General features: G+C 47.0%; 1 protein-coding gene across 4 annotated transcripts in view; it reads right to left on the reverse strand.

Annotated features, from left to right (window-relative positions):
• magi3a (membrane associated guanylate kinase, WW and PDZ domain containing 3a) overlaps positions 1-24102 on the reverse strand; it is a 132111-nt gene extending 108009 nt beyond the window's left edge. For 3 of the 4 annotated variants that reach the window (XM_043716342.2, XM_043716341.2, XM_043716340.2), the window contains exon 1: positions 23703-24102. In XM_043716342.2, the coding sequence (XP_043572277.2) occupies positions 23703-23979 (277 nt within the window). In that variant the 5' untranslated portion in view covers positions 23980-24102. The remainder of the gene's footprint in view (positions 1-23702) is intronic. The other variant, XM_087973429.1, reaches the window with a different exon arrangement.
• Positions 24103-24847: the final 745 nt, after the last annotated feature.

Genomic DNA, 24847 nt, shown 5'->3' on the forward strand with positions numbered 1-24847 from the left:
GAGATCTCCACTATTCAAAATAATGGTATGGGATCCTTTACAACTTGAGGTTGGGTAGAGTGTCTGTTTATTGTCTTATCTGAAAAACAGACCTGACAGTACAGTGCTACTGCAGTGCTTCAACCCACACTCTGTAAATATCTGAAATCCTGATTCAAACATGGGTGATTTGATGCAAGACGAGGAGAATATTTATTGGAGTGGTTCCAGAAATGAAGACACAATAGATAAAGTGGAATGCTCTCCTTCAAGTAAAGAACTGCATTCCATAGTAACAAGGTTCTTTAGTATTGTTGAAGTTACACTCATCCATTTAAGATTTGTGCATTGTAGATGGGTTTAGGGAGTCAGGAGGCAATTTAATCATGATAAAATTACTAGCACTAGATGTTCTGCTGCAGCCACAGTATCAACCTGGCTGGTTCAGTTTAGAACATAAGCAATTCACAAGCAGAATTTTGGTGTTTTTAATACCAGTGGTGAATGTGCCACATTGAGCAACATTCTAATCAAGTTCAAATCCAGGTACTTCGGCATAAAATCTAGGCCGACATGCCTAGTATAGTAGTAAGGAAGCGTTGTACTGTTGAAAGTGCATACTTTTAGGTGACACATTAATCTGAGGTCTTGGCAGCACCCACAAGTTCATGTAAAAGATCAATAAAGAGCAGCAACTGTCTCCTCAGCACCTCCCAACCAATCAAACCTCAACAAACCTTCACAAAATAGTGAATGGTCATCACCACATTGCTATTTCTGGGATCTTACTGTGTGTAAACTGACTGTTCTATTACTTACATTTTCAGTGACCACACTAGAATAAATGCTTTATTAGCTATGAAGTGCTTTGGAATGTCGAGGACACAAAACATGCTACAAAAATTCCTTATTCTTCAAATTCACAGGTAAGATTTTCTAGATATAAAACCACCTGTGGACAAGCACTGCAGCAGGAATCTAATTGTTAAGCCCTTGTACTTTTATATTTCCAGTTATGTTTCCAGATGGATTTGCTTGCTTATTCTTTGCTAGCTATCGCCTTCAGACAACGAGTCCACCATACATGGAATCTTGTGAAGCACAAGGTAAATGCACTTATTTCTGCAACATGTCCTTTACAATTATGAGTCAGGGCCTGATGCCTGGATAGAAAGCGATGCCGTTTGTGGCAAAAGTTCCCAGAGAATGAAATAGTGGTTACATAAGAGCCGCCTGCAAACCAATGATGCTACATTTTATAAAAGACTGGCGTGCTCCCATCCAGTGACACAAAGTCAAGCAGACATCAATTACAAACGGAAATCTATCACTCTGCAAGCGACATCCCTCGGCAGAGTAATGATCCAGCTCCACCGAAGTGCTGAAAAATTCCATCAGTTTTCAGTTCATAACGGTTTCGCTCGATGGCCACCCAACCCCCACATTGTTCTTTTTTGCTGACAGCAACACCACGAGGCCAATGGCCAATGATTAAAAGCTCCGCAGCAGCTTCAAGCATTACTTGTTACAATGCCACTGACGCACTACGCAAGTTCAAACTGCATCAGGAATCAGACGGAAGGCTCCAGAGAGCAACTAGTGAGATCATGAACATACGCAACATCATTTTCACGTAATTCAAACTGCATGGACCACTCATGAAGATACATTCTGACATCCACTGAAGTCAGTGAAATAAAACAAATAAGCGCAGATGCCAGGAATTTGAAAAGGAAACAAATTGCTGGAGATAATTCAGGTCTGGCAGCAGGTGGGGAGAGAAAACAGAGTTAACATTTCAAGTAGTGACAAGAGTTCTGAAGATGGGTCACTGGACTCAAAACGTTAACTCTACTTTGTCACTACGGATAGGGCCAGACATGCTTTATTCAGCAATTTCCATTTCTGTTACCAAAATCGTTACTTGCTTTCTCTGCTTTGAGTAAACATTGGAACCAAGATAGACAAACTCATGTTCTTCCATATATGTGAGCACTGGAAGGCCCTGAGTGTAAACCTGGCCATTGGTAAATTATTTGATCTCACCAACAGTATTTATACAGCATCTTTCTCAGATCTTTAAGGCACTAGTCAGGACTGCACATAAAGAGAACACAACCATCCTCATTCTTCAGTGCAACACATATAGCACCAGTCACCTATCACTGACAGGCAGTTCAGAGGCTGCAGTGGCATTTGCTGCTCACAATGCTACAGATGTGTACTCAAACTGTAAACATGTGTTATGACACAGTTCTGGAGCAGGTGGGACATGAACCTTGGCCTTCTGGTTCAGAGGTAGGGACACTACCACTCCACTACATGCTGTGCAGTGGCCAGAGAAGGCTTGCATGTGTAGGTCAGTGCTGTACCCAGCCTGTGACAATTTGGGCCACACCAGCGCACACTCGCCAAAGGAACGGATTCAGGCAAACTCTGGGAAATACAATTCAATTCACTCGAGCAGAATCCTGCTATGCACATCACTATTCAGCTTAATGCAAAGAGAAAAACCAAAAACCCCAGAACAGCCAGTCTTGAGAAACATTCAGTTAAAATGTTGGGAACAAGAAGAGATTGATTTTTTTAGATTAGATTTCGTTGATAAAAATTATTCAAAAGCAGTTCAATATTAAATATGAAGTTATCACAGTTTTATGGGGGAGTCAAGAAAAGTAGTTTCCTTTGATTACTGAATTGATAAAAAGAGGGCATTGATTCATAGTCATTAGCAACAGGTTCAGAAGGGAGATAAGACTGGTTTTTTGCCTGTTGTCAGGGTTTGGAACAGTCTGGAAAAGTCATGAAAGCCGACTCAATAAATAGTTTTAACAAGTTGTTGTACTGGAACTTGGATAAGGAAGTGACAGGACTATAGACATAAAAAAAGGGGGTGGGACCAAGCAAAGCACATTTTACATGCAACCAGTACAAGCACAATATGCTAAACAAAACAACTACAGCATGAGACCAAATTCCTAGACATTAATCATTGATTCATTTCAAATTAATTTTTTCAGGCTTTGCAGTGACGTAAGAGCTTCCACAATGAGCTAGAGGTCAATATTAAAGAAAATTAATAAACCAATGAATCTCAAGCAATTGCAATGAGATGGTGGGACTGGGGATTTATAAATGGAAAAGAACAGAGAAAAGACTCTTGAACCAAAATATCACCACTACTAACCATTTCAGGCCAGGTAGTGAACTTGAATAATCTCAAGTGTTGACAGTGAGACGCACAAAAGGAAAACAGCTTTCCCTGATAAATCCATAACTCTGATATCAGCAATACAGCATCATAAAATCTGATGCACAAGAACATAACATTCAGCCTGTTCTAAGACAATGCATATTCCTTCATGTTAACCTCCTGTCCCTAATTACCTTCACAAACACATGGAAGCAAGGAATTATGATAAAAATAAACCAATGTCTCACTGGTTCACCTGTACATGCAGAAAAGAATTTTAAGATGTTGTGATAACCCTAGATGAACCTCACTCCTGACCAGTGCCAGCAACATATTCACCAGAATCCTTCTAAACTGCTCAGTGCCGCATCTCAATCAGAATCTGCTGTCAAGAGTCAGTACAGTTTCAGCAAAGCTCGAGGAGCCCCTGATGTGGTGTATGCAGTTAGACAGCTCCAGGTGGAATGCCAAGTTCAGAACATGGACCCTCTACACTATGTTTAATGACCTGACTAAGTCCTTTGAAACAATCAGCAGTGAAAGTCATAAAGTCACAGACAAATAGTTAAATATTCCCATGTGGAATACTTGCAGGGGTCTTGGATGCTGGGGAGTCTAGCGTATTCCCAGTCAATAGCTAAGCAGAGCTCCCCACTTGTGCTGCCTTCTTTTACTCTAGGTTCTTCAATGCTTTCCATGACAGTGATCCAGGCAACAAAATTTACATATCCCAAGGATGAGTAGCTTCTTAATCTGAAACAATCAGCATCAAGTCTCTATGGTACACTTCATAGTTTCCGGTTTCCCATTGACTGCACTAGCTGCCAGTTCAGAGCTCAACATGAAATTTAGTGTGGACGCTTTCCTCCAATGTATGTGGCAATTTCAGGCTCACAATCAGTACAAAGAAAGCTGAAGTAAAGCATCAACCCTCTCAAGGGAAGCTTATCAAACCCAAGTTCCAGCCCATGACCAAAACCTTTGAATGTGGAATTCAAAGCAAACTGATTGGCCATGATCATACTGAATGCAAGAGCAGACTTGAGGGGCCAAATGTTGTGCACCTCCCCTCATTCTCCTATTTTGTGCATTTAGCCACATTGGCATGCCAGGCATCCTCACCACATCAAGACAGTGACGACCGCATGAAACTGGTCAAAGAATCAGAACGCCTGACACACTCTCAGCAAAACTAAATCTCCCATGTAGAGCACAAGTCTGGAGTGTGCTGCAACGACACTTCAAACTATTCACACTTAGCAGTGTTGATAGCAACTTCACAACCAGGGGGAAGCTTATGCAGGACTGCTGTCAAATAACAACCGAATGACAGCTTTCTTCAAAGCATGCATACATCAGCATCAGAAAGAAATCTGAGGCAGCAACTCGAGCCAAATTCCACCTGACTGCAGTATCGTATAATATTTAGCACAGGCACAGATCAGCCTTACAATCACTGACATATTCACCAAAGCACTACCAAACAGCTGGGATGAAGAACATAGTCACTGCTGCCTCAAACAATGACTGCAGATGCTGGAAACCAGAGTCTAGATTAGAGTGGTGCTGGAAAAGCACAGCATTTCAGGCAGCATCCGAGGAGCAGGAAAATCGACGTTTCGGGCAAAAGCTCTTCATCAGGAATACAGGCAGAGAGCCTGAAGGGTGGAGAGATAAGTGAGAGGAGGGTGGGGGTGAGGAGAAAGTAGCATAGAGTACAATAGGTGAGTGGGGGAGGGGATGAAGGTTAGAGGTCTGGGGGCGGGGGGAGGGTGGAGTGGATAGGTGGAAAAGAAGATAGGCAGGTAGGACAAGTCATGGGGACAGTGGTGAGCTGGAAGTCTGCAACTGGGGTGAGGTGGGCAAAGGGGAAACGAGGGAACTGCTGAAGTCCACATTGATGCCCTGGGGTTGAAGTGTTCCAAGGCAGAAGATGAGGCGTTCTTCCTCCAGGGGTCTGGTGGTGAGGGAGCGGCGGTGAAGGAGGCCCAGGACCTCCATGCCCTCAGCAGAGTAGGAGGGGGAGTTGAAATGTTGGGCCACAGGGCGGTGTGGTTGATTGGTGTGGGTGTCCCAGAGATTATCCCTGAAGCGCTCTGCTAGGAGGCGTCCAGTCTCCCCAATGTAGAGGAGACCGCATCGGGAGCAATGGATACAATAAATAATATTGGTGGATGTGCAGGTAAAACTTTGATGGAGGTGGAAGGCTCCTTTGGGGCCTTGGATGGAGGTGAGGGAGGAGGTGTGGGTGTAGGTTTTGCAATTCCTGCGGTTGCAGGGGAAGGTGCCAGGATGGGGGGGGTGGGTTGTGGGGGGGGGGGGGGGGGGGACCTGACGAGGTAGTCACGGAGGGAACGGTCTTTGCGGAAGGCGGAAAGGGGTGGGGAGGGAAATATATCCCTGGTGGTGGGGTCAGTTTGGAGGTGGCGGAAATGTCGGCGGATGATTTGGTTTATGTGAAGGTTGGTAGGGTGGAAGGTGAGTACCAGGGGCATTCTGTCCTTGTTACGGTTGGAGGGGTGGGATCTGAGGAGAGATGCGGGATGTGGACGAGATGCGTTGGAGGGCATCTTTAACCACGTGGGAAGGGAAATTGCGGTCTCTAAAGAAAGAGGCCACCTGGTGTGTTCTGTGGTGGAACTGGTCCTCCTGGGAACAGATACGGCAGAGGCGGAGGAATTGGGAATACGGAAAGGCATTTTTGCAGGAGGTAGGGTCGGAAGAGGTGTAATCCAGGTAGCTGTGGGAGTCGATGGGTTTGTAAAAAATGTCGGTGTCAAGTCGGTCGTCATTAATGAAGATAGAGAGGTCCAGGAAGGGGAGGGAGGTGCCAGAGATGGTCCAGGTAAATTTAAGGTCAAGGTGGAACGTGTTGGTGAAGTAGATGAATTGCTCAACCTCCTCGCGGGAGCACGAGGTGGCGCCAATGCAGTCATCAATGTAGCGGAGGAAGAGGTGGGGAGTGGTGCCGGTGTAATTACGGAAGATGGACTGTTCTATGTAGCCAACAAAGAGACAGGCATAGCTGGGGCCCATACGGGTGCCCATGGCTACCCCTTTGGTCTGGAGGACGTGGGAGGATTCGAAGGAGAAATTGTTAAGGGTGAGGACCAGTTCGGCCAAACGAATGAGAGTGTCGGTGGAAGGGTACTGTTGGGGACGCTGGGAGAGGAAGAAACAGAGGGCTTGGAGGCCCTGGTCATGGCGGATGGAGGTGTAGAGGGATTGGATATTTATGGTGAAGATGAGGCGTTGGGGGCCGGGAAAGGGAAGTCTTGGAGGAGGTGAAGGGCATGGGTGGTGTCTCGAACATATGTGGGTAGTTCTTGGACTAGGGGGGATAGGACAGTGTCGAGGCAGGGAGAAATGAGTTCAGTGGGGCAGAAGCATGCTGAGACAACGGATCGGCCAGGGTGGTCAGGCTTGTGGATCTTAGGAAGGAGATAGAACCAGGCAGTGCGGGGTTCCCGGACTATGAGGTTGGAAGCTGTGGGTGGGAGATCTCCTGAGGTGATGAAGTTCTGTATGGACTGGGAAAAGATGGTTTGGTGATTGGGGGTGGGGTCATGGTCGAGGGGGCGGTAGGAAGAGGTGTCCTCGAGTTAGCGTTTGGCTTCAGAGCACCAGACTACCATTGCGCCCCCTTTATCTGCTGGCTTGATGGTGAGGTTGGATTGGAGCAGAGGGATTGGAGAGCTGCGCGTTGAGAAAGAAAGGTTGGAGTGGGGGAGGGGGGTAGACAGGTTGAAGCGGTTAATATCCCGGCAGCAGTTGGAAATGAAGAGGTCAAGGGTGGGTAATAGGCCAGCATGGGGTGTCCAGGTGGATGCAATGTGTTGGAGGTGGGTGAAGGGGTCCTCGGAAGGTGGGCGGGAGTCCTGATTGTGAAAGTAAGCTCGGAGGCGGAGGAAGAAGTGTTCGATGTCATGGCGTGTATTAAATTCATTGATGCGTGGGCGGACGGGGATGAAGATGAGCCCTTTGCTGAGGACTGATCATTCGTCCTCAGTGAGAGGGAGGTCAGGGGAATGGTGAAAACTCAGCAGGCTGGGAGTTGGGATCTGGTGTGGATGTGGAGCTGGGAGTGGGGGCGGAGCCTGTAACTGGAGTGGGTGTGATGGTGGGGGGAATGGGGGTGGAGTCATGAGCAGGGGTGGTGTTCCTCTCAGGGTTCTGGGGGGCAGGGATGGTGACAGTGTGATCTGTGTGGGACGTGTCAGCAGAATGCAGGTGAGTGGCGTTGGTGGGGGCAGCAGTGGTGGCAAACATGGCAGTGGGGGCGGGGCGGAAGTCACTGAGCATGTGACATTAGCGATTATGTGAGGGGCGGACGTGATGTCACGTGTGGTGCATGAGGAATTGAGAGGGACGGAAGTGGCTGTGGAAGCGGCCACGATGGGGACGGAAGTGACATCAATCAGCATGGGGATGGTGGCTGCACGAGCCACATGGCTAATGGCATCCGAGCAGTTCCAGAGGCTGGGGGAGTCTACTGGAATGTTTGAGGAGTGCTGGTTATGTAGATGGGTAGATAAAAGTTTGTTGTACTTACAGTTTTTGATGTTTGAGATGGAGTTGAAATACTGTTTGTTGAGAGTATGAATTCTCCTGAGGATGTAGTACAGAGTAGGTCCTTTGCAATTCTGAGAGAGTGTGGCCCTCAGCTGAGGAAGGGCTGACTGTAGAGAGGTTAGGTGCCGGCGCATGGCTGTGAGCATGGAGCGGAGAATCCTGAAGGAGAACTGTTGCTGGTGTTTTTGAATCTGCAGTCTGTACTGTTTGTCCTGTTTGGCTCTGAACTCTGCTGGTTTAGAGGTGGTCCGGAGTCCGTGTGGGATAAGTTGGTTATTGAGGCAGGCACTGAGCAAGCAAATGTGGCTGTGGTAGCAAGTTTGTTTCAGGACATGGTTGAAGAGCTTCAGGGCAGAGGAAATGACCTGGGAGTTGCAGTGGGAGAGGGACTCCCTGAGATTCTTGTACAGAGGGGAGGAAAACTTGTTCAAGGCAGGCATCCTTGCAAAGGTTAAACAACCTGCCAGATATTCACATCTCTCTCAGGTATGCAACAAACCTCCTCTTAAATGCACTCTTGTTCATCTCAACCATTTCACCTGACCATGAGTTTCTAAATTATCTCCACCCCTTCAAGAATTTGTTCCTAAACTTTACTTGCTATTAGTGTCAGTCTTACACTCATGCTCCTTGTTCTAGATTCATGGTGGTGAAAACAGTTCCTCTCCACGTACACCAGCTTAATATCAGAAATGGGATTTAAATTCAAATAATTTTAAATAAAGGGGGACACGTTACTATTCTGCAGTCTGTCTGATAGTAAATTTAGGTAATTTGATTGATTAAACAAGTTTTTGCTCTCCAACAAAGTCCAAAGTTTTGACACCCAGAAACAAAGGCACCAGTACCCAAATTTGCATGAAATGAACTATCAGTCTCCTAAAGACTAGAAAAGATGTTGTAAGTACATGATTATAAACAGTTGTGCTGTAAACTATTCATTTATTTTTAACAAGAAGGTCAAGAATAACAAATCTGCATCTCTTCCTAAATACAAGATTTATGTGTTTCATCTTGCCACAGAGGTGGTAGAGGGAGCTATTTTGAGATCAGGTCACAGGCCTCCCTATAAATCAATCAATATCAGACAGTAGAGTTCTATGTGAAAAACAGAGAGAAAAAGAGAATAGAACATGCATTATGTCTGGTGGTGAAATTAAGAAACTCTACAAAAATTGAGGAAAGCACTGGAGAAGCTCACTGTAGAGTAGTTAACAGGTCAGCAAAATAGTGCTACAAAAAGAGATTGGAAGCTGGGAGTATCGGAGTACTGCAATTCTGTGAAGAGCTCACTAGTTAACAAATATAAGAGGGAATGATGTTATTTCTCTCATGTTACAATACAAGAAGTGTTGAGCTAATATTGGTTCCAATGATTTGTTGAAGCAAAAAATTGAAGACGTAAAATCTTGTCGTCATTCTTTCAGCTATTGACTAGAAGTTCAAATCTCTTTCTAAACTTACAGATCTCTGCAGGGAACGCAACAAATTTTAAAAACCACTCAAGACTCCACTTAGTTTCTTCTCTTTCCAGAGAAAATAAAAAGCACCAGCCTTTGCAATCTTTTATGACATCCCGGTTTGCTGATAAAATTTTCATTCTAAATATGACTTTGTAGAATGGAAGTGCCTGCCATTTTAAAAACTGCATGCCCTCCTGCACCTTAGTAAAACCTGCCTGACAACTAATTATAGATCTGATTACTGTGCAGTCCCTGTGACTAATTGCCACCTCAGCTTGCCTAACAAGTCCACAGAATTTCTGTACATTGACTGGCACTTCACTCACCAAGCTATCATCTCCCAATCTGTAAATAACTTAATGGAGTAATTTTATATAGAGAAGGCGCCCATTAGAAAATAGAAGGATTGAACAACACTGAGAAGCCAGAGGTTCCAGTCATCACAGAATCACAACACTGCAAGGTGGAAGCCATTCAGTTCCCTGATCTCATTGCCGGCTCCCCACAAACTCATCCAGTCTCACTGCCCAATGTTCCAGCCCGACAAATTTAATGGCCTCCTTCCTCTGTCTCAATTTTCAAATAATCTCAATTTAGAATGCTTTGATTGAACTTGTCTACACCAGACTCTTAAGTCGTGCATTCCAGACATCAACCAATTATTTCAATGAGGAAAGGTTTCTTTCATGTCACTGAAGTTTTACAACAGATTCTAAACTCAGCCTCCAAGCAGGGATGCCAGCTAGAGCCCCTCATTATTGCCAAGTTCCAATATTTCAAAAAACAAAACACTGTTTACGTATCGACTTCCACAATTCCTCTGGTTATCCCAAAGAGATTAAACAGCCGATGAAGTACACTTGAAGGTGCTGCCAGCCATTAGCCTGTCAAAAGATACTGCCAATTCACATACAGGGCATCCCACAAACAGGCAGAGACTCATAATCTACTCTGCTACATGAAGAATCAGCTAAGACATGGATTCCTGGTCAAATCACCTGGAGATTCTGTACAGCGGACACACAGTAGTCACGAGCAAACTCATACTTAAGCCATGAGAAGTGGGGAAAACATTCCTGGCAGCTCTTGCTTTTTAAAAATTAATTAATGAGATGTAGGTGTTGCTAGCTAGGCCAGCATTTAATGCCTTTCCCTAAGTGCCCAGAGGGTAGCTAAGAGTCAATCCCATTGCTGCAAATATGGAGTCACTTGCAGGTCAGACCAGGTAAGGATGGCAGAAAGGGTGAAAGAGTGCACAGAAGATTTACAGGGATGTTGCCAGGTTTGGAGAGTTTGAGCTATAGGGTCAGGCAAAATAGGCTTGGGCTATTTTTTTGAGAGGAGAGGAGATTGAGGGTGATCTTATAGAAGTTTATAAAATCATGACAGAATTCAATACAGTGAATAGCCAAAGCCTTTTCCCCCAACATAGGGGAGTCTAAAACTAGAGGGCATAGATTTAAGGTGAGGGGGAAAGATTTAAAGGGACCTCAGGGGCAACTTTTTCATGCAAAGGGTGGAATGAGCTGCCAGAGGAAGTGATGGAGGCTAGTATGACTACAATGTTTAAAAAGTATCTGGATGGGTAAATGAATAGGAAGGGTTTAGAGAGATATAGGCCAAATGCTGGCAAATGGGACTAGACTAATTTAGGATATCTGGTCAGCATGGACGAGTTGGACCAAAAGGTCTATTTCCATGCTATACAACTCTATAACAATGTGAAAGAGTTGCAGGTGAATCCTGGGATATCTGCAGGTCCTGAAAGGCGTGAAAGAAATGCATGTCTTTCTTTATTCTTTATGAATGGACTGCAGTATTCAAAGCTTAATTGATCAATCTGTAATCCCTGTAATCTATTTCCTCACTACAACATTCAGTGATGAAATTGATTAAAAGTGAGAAATAGGCACTAATGCAGATCTATTTTCAGAATACTTGCCTCTTCATCATATCTGTGGCTCCAGGAGACACTTTTAGCTTCTGACCTGTGAAATCAGTTAACACTGTGCTAGTCAGAGAATTCCACCTGCAAAGCTGACTGCTGGAGACTACACAGTCTCCTTTTATCCAAAAGTGTTAAAACTTGTATCAGTTAACCAAAAATATTACAACTCTGCAAGGAAAAAAAACACTGCTCAGGCACCAAGAATGACCATTGCCTTAGAAGAATTTCAATGTTGTACGTAAATTCTCGTCCTCACATTGTTGGGCTTACTAACTTTGCAGTCACAATGCTGCTACTGTATTGCAACTTATCTCTCATACTGTCAGCCTCAGTAATTCCTGCCAACCAGTTGCTGAATCCATGGCTATTGATGCTAAGTTTGTGCCTGGGTGCACTTAGAAGGAGCTACAGGAATACAGAGTAGTGTGCTAATAGGATGATTCTTGGTAGTATAGATGAGTAGAGAGATCTCAGCATCCATGTACATAGATCCCTGAAAGTTGCCACCCAAGTTGATAGGGTTGTTAAGAAGGTGTACAGTGTGTTCACTTTTATTGGTAGAGGGATTGCGTTTCGGAGCCATGAGGTCATGTTGCAGGTGTAGAAAACTCTGGTGCGGCCACACTTGCAATATTGTGTACAGTTCTGGTCACCGTATTATAGGAAGGATGTGGTAGCTTTGGAAAGCGTTCAGAGGAGATTTACTAGGATATTGCCCAGTATGGAGGGAAGATCCTTTAAGGAAAGGCTGAGGGACTGGAGGCTGTTTTTGTTACAGAGAAGGTGGTTGAGAGATGACTTAATTGAGACAAATAAGATAATCAGAGGGTGCACAGCGAGAGCCTTCTTCCTCAGATGGCGATGGCTAGCACAAGGGGACATAGCTTTAAATTGAGGGGTGATAGATATCGGACAGATGTCAGAGGTAGTTTCTTTGCTCAGAGACTAGTAGAATGCACTGCCTGCAACAGTAGTAGACTCCACAACTTTAATAGTTTTTAAATGGTCATTGGATTAAAAAAAAGATGAAAATGGAATAGTGTAGGTTAGATGGGCTTCAAATTGGTTTCACAGATCAGCGCAACACTGAGGGCCGTAAGGCCTGTACTGCGCTGTAATGTTCTATTTCACAGATGAACATTCATAACGGATCAGTATAGATTCTTTCATATCACTGGCTGGTCCAACCCTATCTGTCCTCAGAAGTTGTCCTTCTGGAACCACTGCAGTCAATTTGCGAAGACACACAATGTTACAGTATAATATAGCCTGATGTCACACTTCCAGCCCAATTTCAATACACTCCAACTACATTTACATAGCAAGTTAACTCACAAAAACAAGTATAACACCAAGCCACATATGGAGAGCTAACTAACAACGTGATCAAATATCTAATTTTAAATAATGTCTTCAAGGAAAAAGAGTTATGCAAGGAAATCCAGAGATTAAGATATTTGAGTTATACAGCATGGAAACAGACCCTTCGGTCCAACTTGTCCTGACCAACCATGCTCCCAGACTAAGCTAGTCCCACTTGCCTTCATTTGGTCCATACCCTTCCAAACCTTTCCTATTCATTTATTTATCCAAATGTATTTTAAATGTTATAACTGTGCCTGAATCCACCACTTCCTCTGGCAGTTTATTTCACACACAAAACACAGTATAAAAGAAGTTGCCCCTCATGTCTTTTTTAAAACTTTATCTTCACACCTTAAAAATACGACCCCTTGCTTTGGACTCCCTCACCCTAGAGAAAAGACCCACTTTATTTATGCCCCTCCTGATTTTATAAACATCTATATGGTCACGCTTGAACCTCCTATGCTTATCAAAAGGTACAGACGATATAATGGTAGAGCCAGGAAATCAGGGATGCTAAGGGGCCAGAATTTGGCGAGCACAAAGAATGATGCAGGGACTGGAGACGTTTATTCAGATCCCCAAAATCAGCTCAAGAACTAGCCATAATCAACAAACAAACAGTAAACTGGCCATTCAATGAGGAATTAAACACTGGTGTCATCCAGAAGATGGGATACTGAATACACAGGAGGAATTAAAACAATTACCAATAAACATTTAAAAAGGTGGTCAAAGTCAGAGTTATCTTAGCATAAATACTTGAAGCAATGAGATGACTGGACATAGAAACAAATTCCAAGGGGTTGGGCAGCTTGGAGCTGAGCCAGATCAAAACATTCCTCAGATTGTACAGACACTGCTTAACTAGGAGTATCCCATACTCAGCACCCAGTCTCTGCCAATCCCTTGCTTGGTAACAATTAAAACTGGAAGGCATATGCAGTCAAACTTACCACAGCTCATTCATCCCATTAAGTTCATGATGCCCTGAACTCCATGTATACTGGGCAAGTGATGACGCACATTGCCAATAAATACTGCTAAGTAATCTACAAATACCCAATTTCCCAAAGACTTTGGATTTTAGTGCAGCTTTAAACCAGTTAAGCACAAACAGCAAGTGTTAATCAGCAATTTCCAGTAAGTCGCGCTGCTGCTGTTTTACACAAAGGAAGCGGGGAAGTGGGAAAATATTAGTGCTCAGCATTAGAGCCTCCATATTGCAAAGCGAGAGACTAATTCACATTTTACCATTCCCCAAGGCTGAAGTTAAACCTCCGCATCTGGCAACCTCCCAATTCCTCTCACAAAACTAGGGAACATCAGAGAGGGGGGGGGAATATACAATCCAGCTTGAGCTAGATCAGGCTGGGATAAAGCCCCACATCTGTCAGTGAGGTGATCACTGGTCTGCTTTCCATTAAAAAAAAGGAGAGAAAATAATTTGACGATAAAGATTTGCTAGAATCTTACAGGAAAAAAAAGCAGAGAGCGAGATAGGAAAACAAGGAATTGGGGAGGCGGGGCAGAGAGACAGAGGGGAAATGGAGGATAAAAGTGAGAGACGGATTGTAAGAGAGAGAAAAAGTAACTGGGAAAAGAGTCCAACAAAAAAAGGCAGTAAGCAAGAGAAAGAAATTAAAAGGCACAGCAAGATACTTAACTGTCAGTGCGAGAGGGAGGAGGGGGAATATGATGGTAACAAGAGTGTGAGAAGTGAGAAAAAAAACAGCCAGAGAAAGAAGGGTTAATAATCACCTTCCATATAACACACACATTTCAAAGATGGACTGGATATAGGTAGGAACGCAAGAGGTTGCAGGCGCACAGTTTGCCACGACCAATCTGGAATCCATGCAAACAAAATTGTACCATGAAGGCTCTGCGGCTTCAACCGATTGCGGCCTGTCACCACAGCTGGAGTAATAGGAATCCGAACTGAACACTACTCTGCAGCAGTACTGCCTCCTCCCTGAACCCTCAAAACCTCAGACCAAACTATATGAATCATAAGTCCGTAGTGAACAGCAGACATTCATTTCCTCACAGTGCGATGTACCACACTTCCTTACTTTGTGCATTTCAAATACTTTACGGGGAATGAGATTTTGCCAGTAATGGATAGGCTTCACTACCAAAATGTTGACTTCCCCAGCCTCCTGATGCTGCCTGGCTTGCTGTGTTTTCCTCTCCCTCCTGATGCTGCCTGCCTTGGTGTTCTTCCAGCCTCCTGATGTAGCCTGGCTTGTTGTGTTCCTCTCCTCCTGATGCAGCCTGGCTTGCTGTGTTCCTCTCCCTCTTTCTTCGTCTGCTTCAGATTTCAGCATCTGCAGTTTTTTTGACTCTCACTACCAAGTCTAGCAGACTAATACATCTGCAACCAATGAACAAGTACAATCGTCCTGGAACCAATATCCATGAATGACCAATAGACAATAAAGTACTTCTGAAGTTCAGTCATTGTTATAAATTAGGAAACAACAGCGGTTAGGATTAAGGAATACCCTCAGGCATTCTACACTTACGTGAGTTACAAGAGGATGGTAGGACCAATAAGGGATAGGGGAGGTAACTAGAGCGTGGAGTCAGAGGAAGTAGGGGAGGTCCTTAATGAATATTTTGCTTCAGTATTCACTACTGAAAGGGACCTTGATGTTTCTGAGGACAGCATGAAACAGAATGATATGCTAGAACAGGTTGATATTAGGAAGGAGGATGTGCTGAAAATCATCCCCTGGGCCAGACGGGATATACCCTAGGTTACTACAGGAAGTGAAGGAAGATTGCTGTGCCTTTGGTGATGATCTTTGCATCCTCACTGTTTACTGGAGTACTGCCAGATGATTGCAAGGTGGCAAATGTTATTTCCTTGGTCAAGAAAGGGAATAGGGATAATCCTGGGGATCAAAGACCAGTCAATTTTACATCTGTGGTGGACAAAGTATTAGAGAGGATTCTGAGAGACAGAATTTATGATTACTTGGAAAACCATACCTTGATTAGAGGTAGTCAGCATGGCTTTGGGAGGGACAGGTCTTGCCTCACAAACCTTATTGAATTCTTTGAGGATGTGACAACACAAAGGAGGTAGAGCAGTGATTATGGTGTACATGGACTTTAACAAGATGTCTGACAAGGTTCTCCAAGTTAGGTTCATTCAGAAAGTAAGGAGGCATGAGATACAGGGAAATCCATCTGCCTGGATATAGAATTAGCTGACTCATAGAAGACAGAGGGTTGTGGTAGATGTAAAGTATTCAGCCTAGAGCACAGTGACTAGTGCTGTTCCGCAGGGATCAGTTCTGGGACCTCTGCTCTTTGTGACTTTTATAAATGACTTAAATGAGAAAGTGGAATGGTGGGTTAGTAAGTTTGCCGATGACACAAAGGTTGATGGAATTGTGGATAGTGTGGAGGGCTGTTGTAGGTTGCAATGGGACATGGACAGGATGCAGAACTGGGCTGATAAGTGGCAGATGGAGTTCAACCTGGAAAAGTGTGAAGTGATTTATTCTGGAAGGTCAAATTTGAATGCAGAATACAGGGTTGAGGCAGGATTCTTGGCAGTGTGAAGGAACAGAAGGATCTTGGGGTCCATGTCCATAGATCTTTCAAAGTTGCCACCCAGGTTATTAGGGTTGTTAAGAAGGCGTATGGTGCATTGGCTTTCATTAGCAGGGGATTGAGTTTAACAGGCGCAAGGTTATGCTACAGCTCCATGGTGTTAGTTATATTTGTGACATTTAAGCGATTCTTGGACAGGCACACAGAAGTCAGTACAATGAGGAGTATGTAGGTTAGTCTGACCTTAGAGTTTTAACTTTGTACACCCCAGTCCAACACCGGCATCGCCAAATCATGACCTTAGAGTAGAATAGAAGGCCGAAGGGCCTGCACTGTGCTGTATTCTGTATTGCCATTAGCAGAATTTTATTCAACCACAACCTGTAACCCTGTTACCCAGTATTTCCTCCAGTCATTACCAAGTCAGTGGACCAACCTTTGTTCAATGAACAGTGCAATAGGGCCTGCAAGGAGCAGCACCAGGCAGACCTAAAAATGCGGAGTTAACCTAGAGAAAGTGCAACACAGGACTATTTGCGTATCACAAAATAGACAGGGCTAAATGAGCCCACAGTGAGCAGATTAGATCGAATTTTTGCAGTCTTGCCACTTCCAGTCATAAAAGGTGGACAACTAACTCAAATGAAGGAGGCGACTGCACATGTTGTGACACACTGCTAGTGTAGGTGGGAATTTAACCTGAAACCCTTTGCCCAGATACTAGCATTGAACCACAAGAATGCTCTAGTGCTTCAGGGTAATGTTCTAAACACCTTCACCATAAAAATCAGGAGTGGGGATATTTCCAGATGATTGCATAATATTCAGGACCATTAAACTCAGAATTATAAAATCGACTAACCCACTTAACCAGCAAACTGTAGACAATTTATCATAGTCAATCCAGCTAATCTGCACATCTTCGGACTGTGGGAGAAAACCATAGCACCTGGAGGAAAGCCACACAGACACGAGGAGAACGTGCAAACTCCACACAGTCGCTCACTCAAGGCTGAAATTGAACCTGCGTACCTGGTGCTGTGAGGTAGCAGTGCTAACCGCTGAGTCACCTCAGATATCGATGCAACCTGTGTCCATAGGCAATGAGACCAGGACAAATTCCAGATTTGTGTTAACAAGTATATGGGAATAAGCACCTCTAACAAGAGAATCAAACCATTTCCACTTGATATTCACCATCACCATCTTCTCCAGGGTAATTAAGGATGGACTATAAATGCTGCCCTGACCAGTAATCCTCAGATACCATGAACAAAATTTAAAAGTACTTTGCAAATTACCAATGAACAGAAATCTGGATCAGCCATATCAAAACCATTGCTACAATAGAAAGGTCAATGCTACTTACAATGGTACTCAGTTCAAATTAACTGAGACGAGTTCCTCTCCTTACATCTTCCCAACATCTGTCTACTATCCAAAAGGTAGACATTGGGACTGTGATAGAGTGCTCTCAATTTGCCTGAATGAATGCAGCTCCAGCAACACAAGAACCACCCTGGGCAAATTAGCTGACTGGACTGGTGCCTCACACACCACTGATGAACAGTGACAGCAGTGTGCATCATCAATATGTACAACAGCAACTGACCAAGGCTCCTTCGCCAGTACTTTAAAACTCATAACCCCCACCAGCTATAAAGACAACAGAACACCATCACCTGCAAGTTCCTCTCCAAGCCACTCACGATCCTGACGTGCAAATATATTGCCGTGCATTCGCTGTCACTGGATCAAATTCCTGGTAGCACTGTGAATGCCCCTACATTCCAAAGACTGCAGGGGTTCGTGATAGCACCTCACCAATACCTTCGCCAGGGCATTGAGGGATAGGTAATACACAGCCAGCAATGCCCATGTTTATGACCAAGTAAAAGAAACAAAAACATGACCACCAATTTGTACACAGCAAACTTCCACAAATAGCATTGCGATAAAAACCAGATGATCTGTTTAAACAATGGCATTCAAACAATAATATGACAGGCACTTTCTCTGCTCCTCAAATTGTACTTTGTGGAGGTTGACGATCCCACAGCAATATAAATATTTTCTAAATCAGCCAGTTGAGAGAGATGTTATGACACATCTCCTGGTTCAGAGGTCAGGACACTATCAATGCATCTCAATAGCTCTCCTCCCATAGCAGTATAGATCTCATCTAAATCATGGCACCTCTAAAAATATATGATAAAATCACCTGATGCCGAAACAGACAGACAACAGCTCTGCTAACAAGTAACATACAATGGTAGAGCACACAGCTAACAGAGTTACAATTATTTTTAAAAACATCTAAGGCTCTGAGGGAATACTTAATATATGCTGAAAATATATCAAACGAGGCACACAATGTGCTAGTGGATCAATTAGGGACCTTAGCATTGATAAACGCAATGCTAGGGAGGTCAAATAAGAAGGTCCGAGTTACAAAGCAAGAAAGACCAGGATTCAACAAATTCGCCTTTGACATAGACACATGAAACAACATTGGAGTTTGCTGACAGAACATGATCACTGATTAGTCAATGAGTCTACAACAGATCCAAATACAAGTTGAGGAAACCTACAAAGGAAGACAGCGTTAGAAACCATTGCAGAAAGTCATCCTTTCTTTTTGAGTACATTCCACTAACCAAACATCTGAAATTACTCAGAGTCTGGATCCGAAAACATTTTTTGAAAAAAATCTTTAAGCTGCACACTAAGTTAACCTGTATCAATTGATGATGTCTTCCCGGGGAGCTATAACAGAATAACCAATCGTTCACTTAAATCACCCAAAAACTTGACTCCTCAGATTCATATGGAATTTTCACACATCAAGTGCAGGTAGTGCACCATGGTTCTACTCTAGCCAAGGTGAAACAGTTTGTTTTGGAGGAAATTATCCAATCCCCTCAGAATGCTACAGCATCATCTCTCAACCTTCACATCTTCCGTGAGAAATTAAATGATCACTCCTGAATTTATTCTCATTCCTTGACTCAGGCAGTGGTTTCCAGCTAGCTGTAGGTGCTGCTAAGAGGTTCAACACAAGTGACTAACTCTCCTGACAGACAGCAGAATCAAACTGATCCCACCACGTGCTCAATGTACAAAACCAATATTATCAAACCACTACCCACCAGTTTACTAAAGGGATGATCAGATAGAGGTGGTTTCTTCCTTGTACCCTTGTTCTCTCCCACTTCTATTCACATACTGTGGGGAGGGGAGGACTGCAGAAACAAGCGTTACTAACTTCATGCACTCAGCATGGACATCGAAAACAAAGCAGAACTCTCCCAGCTGGACAGTAGAAAATGAAAATTGGGAATAATCCCTTTACAGCAAAGATGAGACAGGTAAGCGATAGGCTGACAGAATGGCTTATTTCAAAGAGCTGTCTGAGCCCAAGGGAAGATAGTTCAAAGACTAAGATGATTATTGGCAACACTCATTACACACTGAAAACCCAATTCTGTTTAAAGAACAATGTATGAAATGGTTTACATTGCACTGGCTTGAGATTAGCAGCTTGTTAACAGAAGCATAGATCTCCACTACTCGAGTGCACATTTACCCCATTGTCATAAACAAAAACAGAAATTTTTGATGGATTCCCAACATCTTGATTTTTTTTAACCCCATTGTCACAAGCTTCGCTGATCTTAAAACTAAAGTGTAAGCCAGCAAGACTAAAGCGTCTATGCTGTATCCCATCCATACCAGACAAACACTTAGAATTTTAACTTAGTATCCTGGTTAAAGAGCCTTTTTCTGATAACGATTTTTAAACAATAATCAAAACTTTGATAATAAGATAATAAACAACTACCTAAACATAGCAACAATTCAGGAAGTGACTATATTTTTTATTGCCCATGGAATATGGCTATTACTGGCAAGAGCTGAAAATGTGTTGCTGGAAAAGCGCAGCAGGTCAGGCAGCATCCAAGGAGCAGGAGAATCGACGTTTCGGGCATGAGCCCTTCTTCAAGAACGTTTTGTTTCTGAAGAAGGGCTCATGCCCGAAACATCGATTCTCCTGCTCCTTGGATGCTGCCTGACCTGCTGCGCTTTTCCAGCAACACATTTTCAGCTCTGATCTCCAGCATCTGCAGCCCTCACTTTCTCCTATTACTGGCAAGGCCAGCATTTATAGTGCATCCATCCTAATTGCCCCAAAGTGAATTAGCTCAGGGACTAAAGTCACATAGAGATAAGGCTGGGTAAGGATAGATTTCCTTCCCTGAAGAATATTAATGGACCAGATGAGCTGTTAGAATAATCAATAACAGCTTCATGATCACTATTCCAGCGGCTAGCTTTCAATTCCAGACTTATTGATGTAATCCAAATTGTACCAAACATTATTGTGGGATCTGAGCCTATGCTGCCATTAGCCCGGAACTCTGGATTACAAGTCTAGCAACATTACCAATACGCCTTCATCTCCCCTCCCTCATAATACACAGTAATGAAATTATATCATTTAATTCGCCCTTCAGTATAAGGTGAAGAATATATTCTAGGGTGATTTTCTCTTATCGTTCTCTCATGGTCTTTCTGCAGAAAAGTACTGGCCCAACATCCAGCCGTACAGACTGGTTGAGATAAGACACACTGAAGTAATTCAACCCCGCAAACCCAGCACAACATCTCAATTTGTCAATCCAGTACCACCTCATTGGTACAGTGGCAGCCACAAGCAATGTAAAACATTTGTTTGATGCACTATGTACGTAATCAGTAATCATTGTCAAATCCTTCTAACTGTGGATGTCAGTCCACGTCTCTTCCCAGGTCACTGTTCTCAATCCTTAGTCCATTCCTCCCATCCCTAACCCAGTCTCTTCACTAACTCTGAACACAAATGGAAATCACAGGAGAAACTCAGGTCTGGCAGCATCTGCGGACATAAAGCAGAGTTAATGCTTCAGGTTCAGGGATCCGAATACAGAAGGGTCATTGGATCCAAAACGTTAACTCTGCCAGACCTGTGAGTTTTTCCAGCAATTTTTGTTTTTGATTCAGATTTCCAACATCAGCAGCTCACTGTTTTATCTATACAAACTCTTCTGTTTACCTCCCTTCTCTGTCTCTCCCAGTTTGTCTTCCATTTACAAATCCTGTTATTTCAAATACCTAGAAACCACATTCCCTGCCTCCAATATTTCATAGTTTTCCCCATTCTATTTACCTCCCACATAATCTTGTGTCTCACAACTGTCCAGATCCTGTGGTCCTTTATTCCCATTCACTTTTTCTCAAAATCCTGCCAGCCAGTTAACACTACTCACTGCCTTTGCCACAACTAGTCATTATTCCACAGCCACTTCTCTCAGTCCTTCCCTACACCCTCTTTCCCAGTCACCCCCGCTTCCCTATGCCCCCTTTACCCGTTAACCCCCTCCCCCGTCAACCAAGCTTCTCTACACTCCCTTCCCCCGTCAAATCCCTCCCCGTCAAACCCCCTTCCCCACCGTCAACCCCCCTCCCTATGCCCCCCTTCCCCACCATCCACCCCCCTCCCTGTGCCCCCCCCACCCCTCCCTACGTTCCCCCTTCCCCCGTCAACCCTCCACGCTCCCTTCACCCCGTCAACCCCCCTCCCTACACCCCCCTTCCCATCAACTCCCCTCCCTACGCCCCCTTCCCCCCGTCAACTCCCCTCCCTACGCCCCCTTCCCCGTCAACTCACCTCCCTACGCACCCTTCCCCTCGTCAACTCCCCTCCCTACGCCCCCTTCCCCCCGTCAACTCCCCTCCCTACGCCCGATTCCCCCCGTCAACTCCCCTACCTAGGCCCCCTTCCCCCCCGTCAACTCCCCTCCCTACGCCCCTTTCCCCGTCAACTCCCCTCCCTACGTCCCCTTGCACCTCCGTCAAACCCCCTCCCTACACCCCATTCCCCCGTCAACCCCCTTCCCTACGCCCCCTGCCCCCGTCAACCCCATTCCCTACGCCCCTGTCAACTCCTTCCCTACGCCCACTTGCCCCCGTCAACACCCTTCCCTACGCCCCCTTGTTCCTGTCAACCCCCTTCCCTACTCCCCCTTCCACCCGTTAACCCCCCCAACCCTACGCCCCCTTCCCATCAACTCCCCTCCCTACGCCGCCTTCCACCCCCGTCAACCCTCCTCCCTACGCCCCTCCCCCTGTCAACTCCCCACCCTACGCCCCTTCACCCCGTCAACTCCCCTCCCTACGCCACCTTCCCCCCCGTCAACTCCCCTCCCTATGCCCCCTTCCCCCATCAACACCCTTCCCTATGACCCCTTCCACCCGTCAAGCCCCCTCCCCCGTCAACCCCCCTACCTACGCCCCTTCCCCCCGTCAACCCCCCTTCCTACGCCACCACCCCCTGTCAACCCCCTCCCTACGCCCCCTCCCACCCGTCAATCCCAACCCTACGTCCCCTTACCCCCTCCCTACGCCCCCTTCTCCCCTCCTTACGCCCACTTCCCCCCATCAACTCCCCTCCCTACGTCCCATTCCCCCCCCGTCAACCCCCCTCCCTACGCCCCATTCCCCGGTCAACCCCCTTCCCTATGCCCTTTTCCACCCGTCAAGCCACCTCCCCCCCATCAACCCTCTTCCCCTGTCAACCCCCATCCCTACGCCCCTTCCCCAGGCCCCTTCCCCCCGTCAACACCCTCCCTACGGCCCCTTCCCCCCCGTCAACACCCCTCCCTACGCCCCCTTCCCCCCCGTCAACACCCCTCCCTACGCCCCCTTCCCCCCGTCAACACCCCTCCCTACGCCCCCTTCCCCGTCAACTCCCCTCCCTACGCCTCCTTCCCCGTCAACTCAACTCCCTACGCCCCCTTCCCCCCGTCAACTCACCTCCCTACGCCCCCTTCCCCCCGTCAACTCACCTCCCTACGCCCCCTTCCCCCGTCAACTCACCTCCCTACGCCCCCTTCCCCCGTCAACTCCCCTCCCTACGCCCCCTTCCCCCATCAACTCCCCTCCCTACGCCCCCTTCCCCCGTCAACTCCCCTCCCTACGCCCCCTTCCCCCCGTCAACTCCCCTCCCTACGCCCCCTTCCCCCCGTCAACTCCCCTCCCTACGCCCCCTTCCCCCGTCAACTCCCCTCCCTACGCCCCCTTCCCCCCGTCAACTCCCCTCCCTACGCCCCCTTCCCCCCCTCACCTCCCCTCCCTACGCCCCCTTCCCCCCCTCACCTCCCCTCCCTACGCCCCCTTCCCCCCCTCCCTACGCCCCCTTCCCCCCCTCACCTCCCCTCCCTACGCCCCCTTCCCCCCCTCACCCCCCTCCCTACGCCCCCTCCCCCCCTCACCACGCCCCCTTCCCCCCTCACCACGCCCCCTCCCCCCCCTCACCACGCCCCCTCCCCCCCCTCACCACGCCCCTCCTCCCCCCTCACCACGCCCCCTCCTCCCCCCTCACCACGCCCCTCGTCCCCCCTCACCACGCCCCCTCCTCCCCCCTCACCACGCCCTCCCTCCTCCCTCACCACGCCTCCCCCCTCCCTCACCACGCCCCCTCCTCCCCCCTCACCACGCCCCCTCCTCCCCCCTCACCACGCCCCCTCCTCCCCCACCACGCCCCCCTCCCCCCTCACCACGCCCCCTCCCCCCTCACCTGGCCGCACTGTCCGCACTCGGACGGGTTGGGGGAAGTGCCTGATGACGGCGCGGACATCGCGGCGGGTCAGGCCGCTCACCGGGGTCCCGTTCACCTCGAGCAGGATGTCCCCGGGCCCGGGGCTGGGCCCGATCTCGGAGCCGCTGAGCGGTGACGCCAGGACCGGGAACTGTCCGAACTCGGCCCCGCCGCCCAGCGACAGCGCGTCCCCGGGCACGGCCACCTCCTGAGCCCGGCTCAGCCAGTGCCGCCGCCGGCGGAGGGACTTGGACATGGCGGGGCCGAGCCGGCCCGGCCCGGGCTGGGTCGCTGTCTGCTTGCCGGGGTTGCTCTGACGGTGACGGTGTGTGTGCGGCGCGGGGCCGGGGCCAGGGCCGCTCCCGCTCCGGGCTCCGGGCTGTCACTGACCGTGGGGCCCAGCCACCACCGCGACCGCCATCTGCGTCATGGCGTCATCGCGTCCGCACGCTGCCCCTGACGTCAGGGTGGGGGCTGGGCATGTCACAACCAATCAAAGATGGCTAGCCTCACCCCGCTCCCACCATCTGTCCCGCCCATTGGCATGGCCCCGCCCAACACCGACCGCCACGCCCCTTTCCCCTTGCACTCAGAGTCAGTGCCCATTGACCAGGGAGTGGGACAGTCAGTGTCTCTGGACCGGGAGTACGGTTATTACCCATTGACCAGGGAGTGGGACAGTCAGTGTCTCTGGACCGGGAGTACGGTTATTACCCATTGACCAGGGAGTGGGACAGTCAGTGTCTCTGGACCGGGAGTACGGTTATTACCCATTGACCAGGGAGTGGGACAGTCAGTGTCTCTGGACCGGGAGTACGGTTATTACCCATTGACCAGGGAGCGGGACAGTCAGTGTCTCTGGACCGGGATTACGGTTATTACCCATTGACCAGGGAGCGGGACAGTCAGTGTCTCTGGACCGGGATTACGGTTATTACTCATTGACCAGGGAGTGGGACAGTCAGTGTCTCTGGACCGGGAGTACGGTTATTACCCATTGACCAGGGAGTGGGACAGTCAGTGTCTCTGGACCGGGAGTACGGTTATTACCCATTGACCAGGGAGCGGGACAGTCAGTGTCTCTGGACCGGGATTACGGTTATTACTCATTGACCAGGGAGTGG

The sequence above is a fragment of the Chiloscyllium plagiosum genome, unplaced genomic scaffold, assembly GCF_037043375.1.
Source record: "Chiloscyllium plagiosum isolate Xiang-an unplaced genomic scaffold, Cpla_swu_hap1 HiC_scaffold_26, whole genome shotgun sequence".
NCBI lineage: Eukaryota > Metazoa > Chordata > Chondrichthyes > Orectolobiformes > Hemiscylliidae > Chiloscyllium > Chiloscyllium plagiosum.